General features: G+C 44.0%; 1 protein-coding gene across 1 annotated transcript in view; it reads left to right on the top strand.

Moving 5' to 3' along the window:
• Window positions 1-1,137: 1,137 nt before the first annotated feature.
• The window catches only part of USP45 (ubiquitin specific peptidase 45), a 73,107-nt gene continuing 64,751 nt past the window's right edge, over window positions 1,138-9,493 (top strand). Inside the window, exons 1-2 of the mRNA XM_072737892.1 lie at window positions 1,138-1,221; window positions 5,650-5,759. Coding sequence (XP_072593993.1) covers window positions 5,660-5,759 — 100 coding nt within the window. The 5' untranslated portion in view covers window positions 1,138-1,221; window positions 5,650-5,659. The remainder of the gene's footprint in view (window positions 1,222-5,649; window positions 5,760-9,493) is intronic.

Below are 9,493 nucleotides of genomic sequence, written 5' to 3'. Positions count from 1 at the left end.
TTGGGGGGCAGCCTGGAGTGCTCTGCCGTCGTTCTAAGATTAGCCTGGCCTCGGGGGCTCGGCAGACGTCGAGAACGCAGGCGCCCCGCGAGCCGGCCCCGCCCCTGCCCCGCCCCGCCCCGGGTGCCCCACCCCTAGGGCACGGCCGAGGCCACGCCCACCCCGGGTGCACCACCCCCAGGGCACGGCTCCCCCGTCTTCGGGTGGGGAGGTCACACGAGGCCCCGCCCCTGCCCCGCCCCACCCCGGGTGCACCACCCCCAGGGCACGGCCACCTCTGTGGGGCGGACGCACGAGGGCCCCGCCCCTGCCCCGCCCCGGCTGCATCTCTCCTAGGGCACGGCCCCCCGCACTCCGGTGGGGAGGGGACACGAGGCCACGCCCACCCCGGGTGCACCCCCAGGGCACGGCCCCTCCGCCCCTCCCGTGGGGAGGTCACACGAGGCCCCGCCCATGCCCCGCCCACACCGGTGCACCACCCCCGGGGCACGGCCCCTCCGCCCCTCCCGTGGGGCCGGCACACGAGGCCCCGCCCATGCCCCGCCCACCCCGGGAGCACCACCACCCGGGACGGCCCCTCCGCCCCTCCCGCGGGGTCGGCACACGAGGCCCCGCCCTGCCGGCCCCAGGTCGGCCGCGCAGGCGCAGTGCCTCCCGGTTGTAGTCGCGGCGGCCCGGCCGGCGTGGTGAGTCCGGGTTGCGGTGCTGGGGTCGCTGCAGCGCCTGGGTCTCCGCCGGTTCTGCCGCAGCGCCTGGCGGCAGGACGGGCCTGGGCGAGGCCCCCTCCGCGCTCCCGCCTCCGCGAGCCCGGGGGGCTCCAGGCGGTCGCCGGGGGCCGCGTGCGTGCGGCGGGGCTGGGCGGCGGCCGAGGGTGTTTGGGCGGGAGGGGCCGCGGGAGGGGCCGCGGGAGGGGCCGGGCCTCCGCCTGCTGGGACCCCGCGCCGCCCGACAGCCTTCCCGCCTCCCTCCCGCGCGCCCTCCTCCCGCCCATTTTCTCTTGAGGAACTTGGGTGCTGGTGGTGGGCGCCTTGGCGACGGGCTGCCGGGGTCCTGCCGGGGTCTCGATCCCCGTGCACCGCCCCCTGGCTCGGCGACCTCTGCAGGTCCCTTGCCCTCTGTGTGTGTGTTTCCAGCGTGTACCTGTCTCGTAAGGTGGTTGGGATCCAGTGGGACAGTGTCTTTGGCGCGCTTGGAGCCGAGCGTGATGCTCAGCAGAAGCACGTAAGTGCTGTTCATCTTTGAGCCTGGTACCAAAAGGAGAGTTGTGTCCTCCCCGCGCTGAAGATAGTTACCCAACAGTCCAAGGGTGGGGGAAAATTTTGTTTTATTTTTTTGAGACCATGGGCTTTTGTTTGTATAGCATGTTTTTGAATTTTAATTTAATTAATTTTTTTAAAGATTTTATTTAGTTGAGAGAGAGCGCACGAGTAGGGTGGAGAGGAAAAGCAGACACCCCGCTGAGCAGGGAGCCTGAGGTGGGGCTGGATCCCAGGACACTGGGATCATGACCTGAGTGGAAGGCAGATGCTTAAGGCCTAGAGCCACCCAGGCACCCCTAGCATGTGTTTGTTGTTTTTTTTTTAATCAAACATTTCTAAACAACTCAGTTGCACATCTTACAGCAGAGAAAAGACATGCTAGAGGAATACTAAAGTTGAAAGCTGGAAAGATTTGTTTGGGAAACCGCATGAAAGAAAGGGCCAGAACTTATTTGTCCTGGAAAGAATAAACCTACCAGGCCTGAGACGGCTATCCTTAGAAAGATCCGCTTGCAAGGCTACACCTTGTTTGGCATCTGGGAACAATATAGTTTATGCCTTGCACTGCTGTTTGTGTCAAAGTCACCAGCCCCCAGAAAAAACCCTGGCCTGTGAGTCTGTAATGGGCTTCCCTGGGCAGAAACATTGCACAGACATTGCTGGATTTTCCTCACTGAGGAGAAAGAATGCGCTCTGTTTGACCCTTTCTGGGAGGAAGAGAACATAATAAGGAAGCCTGCACATGGATTCCTGCAAACTTCACCTGTGTCTTTTTCCATTATGCTCAGGTTGTATGTCCATACTGCCTTGCTGTAATAAAAGTTAGCCATGAGTACAACTACATGCCGAGTCCTGTGAGTCCTTCCAGGGAATCTTCAAATGTGAGGGTGGTCTTGGAACTCCCCAGATGCAATATTGGTGATAGGAAGTACTTGAAGATCTATAATCGGATTTTAATTTTGTCTCTTTCTGCCTAAAAAGGAAAGAAAAAGAGAGCTATACAGATACGTGCTGAATAGTGGGTTACCGTCCAGAGTTATATCTATGTATAGACATACTGCAAGTGTCAGAAAAATCACTAGAAATTGACTATGTGGCCAAGTTAAGTCACTGTCTTTTACAGACCTTTTATAGAATGTAGGTCAAATACCTGGTTCTTTTTGTTATCCTGCAAGCACTATCTATGTGTTCTGTCTTTATCAAGAGGTGATTTGAGAAGCTGGGGAAAGGTATGAGCAGTTTCCAAGAGCCGTTTTTTTTCCTGGATTCTTTTAGTTACGCCTATATTTTCAGGATATCAATTTGAAATAGTTGGAGGGAAGTCTGTAAGTTTGGCGGTGGAAAGATGACATTTGCCATCTGATTATATCTTTTTTCCCTCAGTAAAGCAGAAGACTAGATACTCTCTTGAGAAGTAGGGAGATGGAGATTTATTTATTTATTCATTTTTAAAGGTTTGGGAGAATGAGGAAGGTTTCGGATGGCTGTGTGAGGAGTAAGTAAGTAGGTTTGCCAGGAAGTGTAGTAGATAATGGCATGTCTTGATCCATTTGAGATTGAGATTGAGATTATGAATTTGGTGGACCCAATCTGCTTTCTTACAAGATTTTCTCCAGCCTGTTTGGATGCAGACATGGTGAAAGTGTTTAATTGGGTTCATTTAGGTTTGGGTTTTTTAAAAAATATTTTATTTATTTAAAAAAAGAGATTTTATTTATTTATTCACGAAAGACACAGAGAGAGAGAGATGCAGGGAGCCTGATGTGGGACTCGATCCCAGGACCCTGGCATCACCATCTGTTACCATACAACATTATTACAATATTTTTGACTATATTCCCTATACGATACTTTTCATCTCCATGACTTATTTATTTTATAACTGGAAGTTTGTAACTCTTATCTATTATAAAATCTATAATATTTTATTTATTTATTCATGAGAGACACACAGAGAGAGGCAGAGACCTAGGCAGAGGGAGACGCAGGCTCCCTGCTGGGAGCCTGATGCAGGACTCTATTCTAGGACCCCAGGATCACCACCGGAGCTGAAGGCAGATGCTCAACTACTGAGCCACCCAGGGGCCCCTAGGTTTGGAGTTCTGTTAGAGGAGTGATGTGGTAGTCTTTAAGGCTGTGCACACGTGTTTTGTCCTTCTGTGTACATAGTAAGGTTGCATTCTTTGTACACAGCCCACATCCTACCCCCTACCCATGTCCACTTGAAGTTAAATGTGCCATATGACTTGCTTGGACTGCTAAAATGTGAGGAGACGTGACACATCATGTCCGAGTGAAGCTTTAAGACCTATCACTCCATTGCTACTTCCCCATCTCCCTGCCTTGCTATAGTGATCATGGAAGCACGTGGTGAGATGCAACCTCTTGTCAGGCTGGGCACTAAAGGTGAATAGGATTGGCTGAACAGGCAAAGCTGGAAGAATTCGAATTTGTGATTAGAGAATGGAATACTTGAATTAGTGATTTTGCAAGGTAGGACGGTAAGAGTGAGTGGATGAGGAAGTTTGGAGGGAAAAGGCAGTCAGAAATGAAGTGGTCAAGTAACTCAGAGGCCTTGTGCATCTCTAACCCTGAAGGCCATAATTTGTTGCAGCTCAGTTCAAGAGTGATGACCTCTGGAGTTAAAGAAATGGCTCTTAAAAATGGTAAACTAAAAAGCTCCTTATGTGGAATATAAAGCCTCTGCCTCTCTCTCTGTCTCTCATGAATATTCTGAATCAAGATTCAGAATTTAGGGCACCTGGGTGGCTCAGTGGTTGAGCGTCTGCCTTTGGCTCAGGTCGTGATCCTGGGGTTCTAGGATCGAGTCCTGCATCAGGCTCCTTGTGGGGAGCTTGCTTTTCTCTCTCTGTCTCTGCCTCTCTCTAAATAAAATCTTAAAGGAAAAAAAATTCAGGATTTATTTATGTATTCATTTTTAAAGGTTTATTTATTTTAGAGAGATAGCATGTGCACAAACACATGGAGAGACAGAGGAAGAGGGAGAGGATCTCAAACAGACTTCCCACTGGGTGGAGCCTGGCATGGGGCCGAATCCCATGACCCTGAGATCATGACCTGAACCAAAATCAAGAATCGGACGCTTAACTGACTGAGCCACCCAGGCCCCCCAAGATTCAGAATTTATTATTGAGTTGAAAGTTTCTTCCACCTTGATCAATAAAAGCAAATAAACAAATAGCCATGAAAATTGCAGTGTTGCTTAGCCATAGAACAGATGATATTAGGTAGGATTTAGGCAGAGACTCCAAATACAGTGGTTTGAAAAGATGCTTAATCTTTAATCTAAAATCTTAACAATTGGGCAGCCCGGGTGGCTCAGTGATTTAGCGCTGCCTTCAGCCAGGGCGAGGTCCTGGAGACCCGAGTTCGAGTCCCAAATTGGGCTCCCTGCATGGAGTCTGGCTGTGTCTCTCCCTCTCTCTGTGTCTCTCATGAATAAATAAATAAAATCTTTAAAAAAATAAATAAAATCTTAAGAATTAATTTTGGGTTTTTAAGAAACAGAAAGGACAGAGGTAAGTAACACCATGAAGAAAGAAACAAATTAAGCATGGGGCGTTATACAACCTTGCTATTGAAAGTATGGTCTATGGGGGCACAAAGATACATGCTCTTTGCAACTTACTTTGAAGTAGTTCAGCAAAAACAAGTAAATATATTCACATATTCAGTATCTGTACATACTGATATTTAGATAAAACAAATAGGGCAAAATGTTCTAGATGTGGATTCTAGGTAGTAAGCATATGGGTGTTTATTATATTGTTCTATTAACTTTTCTGGATGTTTAAGTGTTTTCATAATAAAAATGTGGGGGGAAAGCCTCACCAAAAAAAAGAAAAATGCTGCAGCTTAAAACAATTTATTTCTCTCTCAGTAGTTCAGTGCTGGGTCATATAGTGCAGATAGGCTGGCTCTGCTGTGCTGGGCACCTGGCTTCCTTCCCTGCCCCATTGTGGCTTTTCCAATTTCTACTAATTTCCTAGCTAGTGGGGTGGGAGAAAGGGCAAGGGGAGCACATGACCCAGAAGCAGCACTTATTCCCTTGGTCAAAACTTTAGTTTTGTCATTCACCTGGACATCATCTAGGGAGTAGTTGGTGAAAGTCAAATATGATGTGTATTTGTATTTTGGTTTAATAAAGATTTCTTTGGTTACATCTGATGTTCTCTTCTGTTAATGTACCAAGCCAACTAAAATTGAAGTCATTTCCATTTTAATATACATGAAGTAAAATACCTAAAATACCTAATATACATGAAGTTCAATACCTAAAATTGAAGTCATTTCCATTTTAATATACATGAAATAAAATAGTTTTGAGGATTAAAATTTATTCATTTCACCCTAACCCCAACCTTTTCAGTAAATAACAGATGCGGGTGAAAGAGCCTTCCAAAGCTTTGCCTGAGAAAGCCAAAAGAAGTAAAAGGCCTGCTATACCTCGTGATGAAGACTCTTCAGACGACGTTGCTGGTAAATTGTCATATCTGGCATCCTAAATAGCATTGGGGGAAATAACCATCTATGTTTTTCATCAACAAATCCTTTATTCTTTATTTTTACTCTTTTCTATATGAACTTTTATCCATTATTTTAAGATTAAAAAAAAAGATTTTATTTATTTATTTGACAGCACAAGTAGGGGGAGCAGCAGGTAGCAAAGAGCACGACGACATGGGGCTCGATCCCAGGACATTGGGATCATAACCTGAGCTGAAAGCAGACACTTAACCACCCACGAATCCCCTGCATGAAATTTAAATCACCTTGTCTAGTTCCAAAACATCCTGTTGATATTTTTATTGAGATTTTGTCTAGTTTTTTTTAAATAATAAATTTATTTTTATTGGTGTTCAATTTGCCAACATACAGAATAACACCCAGTGCTCATCCTGTCAAGTGCCCCCCTCAGTGCCCACCACCCATTCACCCCCATCCCCCCCCTCCTCCCTTCCCACCACCCCTAGTTCGTTTCCCAGAGTTAGGAGTCTTCATGTTCTGTCTCCCTTTCTGATATTTCCTACCCATTTCTAGTTTATAAAATAACTTAAAATTAGCATCTTTTTGTTTTCACCTTTCTCATGGCCTGTTAAAGCCAGGCCTTCAAGCCTGGGAGAAGATTCTGGGTAGCTGCTGGCATCAGGCCTGCTTTTTTCTTGAGCTTCGTGCCTTCCATTTCAGCTTCCAAGGATTCTCCCATTCTTTCTCACCAGTTCAGCTCTCCATTTAAAAAGGTGTTTTAAATTTTTATTTCCATTTTTAAGTGTTTTTAACTTGGACAGTGTTTCAGGATAGCTAGATTGCTATGTTGAGGGAAGTCTGAATTATATCTTTAAACATTTGTTTTATTCTGTGAATATGATTTCTTTCAGGGATCCTGAAAAAAAATTTTCAGGGATGATTCCTATGTTAGATCTTCCTTGCCTGTCTTCTCATTATTTTTTAAAATCCTCTAAAACTCCTGCTCCCTTTTCATTTTGTTTGCTCTTTTCATTTTTATGTTTTACAATGTCTTCTGTAGTCTTTTTCACCTTCTGCCCTTTTTAGTTTTGTCATCCTTTTTGTGGTTTCATTTATTTTTTCTTTCATTTTTTTTTTCCTGAGCTCTGCTACTGCTCTCCTGTTTTGCCACCTCGTGCTGGTGCATTTGCTTCTGTTTTGTATTTTTATTTCATGACAGTGATTTCTGTGTCATATGCTTTTCGGTTTTCTTCTATTGCCATAGAGTTTGTGGCTTAGATTTTTGCTTGATTTCTCATTGTAAGTCACCTTTCTTGGGCCAGTTAGTTTTAGAATATTTGTGTGAGGAGGGCCAGGGCACTGTCAGGACCACTGGAGTTTTGAGTGTGAGCTCAGTTAGCTTTTACTCCTTTCCAACTCAACAGGATTACGCAGCCCTGGGTTTTTTGAGAATCCAAAGTATCTCTTCTCCCCGACTGACTTAGAGATGAGACTGTTCCCTGTGAATTTGGCTTGTTTTTTTTTTTGTTTGTTTGTTTGTTTGTTTCTCACTTAGTGAATTAGTAATTGCCTTTTTTGGCTTCTTAAAACAAAACTGGATATAGGGGAGCTCCTGCCAGTGTTGTTGCAGCACAGAGATTTAGGTTTCTGTGCTGTGTCTGCAAAGCATGCAGCGTTCTCTGTGAAATCTATAGCTGCAGTATGCTCTCTGCTTCCTTCTGTATGCACTCCTCTTTGATCTCTGCTGCGTTGAGGTGGGACCCTTCCACTTTATTTATGACGTGGTCTTGTGATTTTTCTGAAAAGGAACTCGTTTTTGTTTTCTATTCTTGTTGACCTTAGTTTCTGGAGAATGGGGAAGTGTTGATTTTAGACCATCATTTGCAAACTAGAAGACCTCCCTGTAAAGTTTTTATTAATATTTAAAGTGAAAAACGTGGACATCTTAATTATTGTTTTTGACTTGTTATTGCGAAACAACTATAGGCTTTAATGCATTGTATGTTTTATTCGGGAATCCCTAGAGGACTTATTTGACAGATGAAATTTAGACAATTGTACGTTTTTTTTAAAAATTTAGACAATTATATGACTAAACAAGTTACAGAAAACTGTGCACAAAAAAATAAATATTTTTTTACATTTCCCTGCCCTTCCCCACAAAAGATTGTGAATGCTATTTAAACGCTGGCTAGCTCTTGTAGGAAACATCAAACTTTCAAATTTACTTAATAATAAGTATATATGGTTGAAGCATTTAAATGCTAATAGATTTAATTTAGAGGCCTGAAACCTTTTATCATGAATTCAGTTATCTCTGAATTCATTAACAATTTCAGTTTTATAAGTCTGAATTGCGGAATCAGAGAATAGTTAAGTTGTACCCTGGCCAGATCCCACCTCAGGGATAATACAAAAGATGTATGGAATTTTTTCCCCTTAGAAATTTAAAATATAAAAACTCAAAGCAATGACATTTAGTAAAGCACTTCTAGGTCCTGTACTGGTATGGTCATCTATCAGCCTTCCTCAGAATCCCCGTTTCTTTAATGGCATGTGTCCTTGCTTTTCAAATATAGGACTTCAGAATTACCCCTTTTATGTCTATTCTTTCAACTTGCTCCTGGTATGAAATTAGAAGTCCTAATCTTTCACCAGATTTACACATTATTTTTGTTGAAATTATGTTTCACAAGTCACTTGTTAGGAGTCACATTCTTAGGCTTCAGGATGAAATGGAACTAATGCTTAGCCTCTCTCTAGTTCACGAATAGGTGAAAAGGAGTGCTGCACACTTAGGAAGGGAAGTGGAGGAAGTAAAAATGTACATACTCCTATTCCCCTCTTCAAGTTACTCAGTCTTTCCCTTTGTTTTTTAATTTTGGCAGAGAGTTGTGGTTTTGGTGTTTGAGATAGTTGAGGTAGAGAAATGGAAATGTTCAGGTATTTGGGAGAAGTGGAAGTGTTATTGTATCCTTGGGAGAAGAATACAGTTATCTGAAGAAATAAAAACATATTAACTTATTTTGGCCACTTGTCTACACATAGTGGACTCCCAGTGGGACTCTGTTATAAGGGGTAACTAAGGACCATGCAAAGTCATTTTTTTAAAATAATAAATGTATTTTTTATTGGTGTTTAATTTGCCAACATACAGAATAACACCCAGTGCTCATCCCGTCAAGTGCCCCCCTCAGTGCCCGTCACCCATTCACCCCCACCCCCCTCCCCTTCCACCACCCCTAGTTCATTTCCCAGAGTTAGGAGTCTTTATGTTCTGTCTCCCTTTCTGATATTTCCTACCCATTGCTTCTCCCTTCCCTTCTATTTCCTTTCACTATTATTTGTATTCCCCAAATGAATGAGAACATATAATGTTTGTCCTCCGATTGACTTACTTCACTCAGCATAATACCCTCCAGTTCCATCCACGTTGAAGCAAATGGTGGGTATTTGTCATTTCTAATGGCTGAGTAATAATCCATTGTATACATAAACCACATCTTCTTTATTCATTCATCACAAAGTCATTTGTTATTTGGTAGTATTCATTAAGGAGAGTTTTTGTTCCTGTAAATTATGCCATTGTTTTTTCCTCTCTCCTTTCTCCCTATAGTGATGCAAATAGCTTGAGAGCAGAGGTAGGCTCTGTGGAATGATTTTATGTATGTGTCTTAATGAGAAGAAAATGTATTAAAAAATGCTTGGCATAGTAGCTGCTCAGTAAATAATCTACTTTATTTGTT

This window comes from Vulpes vulpes, chromosome 1, assembly GCF_048418805.1.
Source record: "Vulpes vulpes isolate BD-2025 chromosome 1, VulVul3, whole genome shotgun sequence".
NCBI classification, from domain to species: Eukaryota; Metazoa; Chordata; class Mammalia; order Carnivora; family Canidae; genus Vulpes; species Vulpes vulpes.
This window is presented reverse-complemented; position numbering and strand designations above follow the sequence as displayed.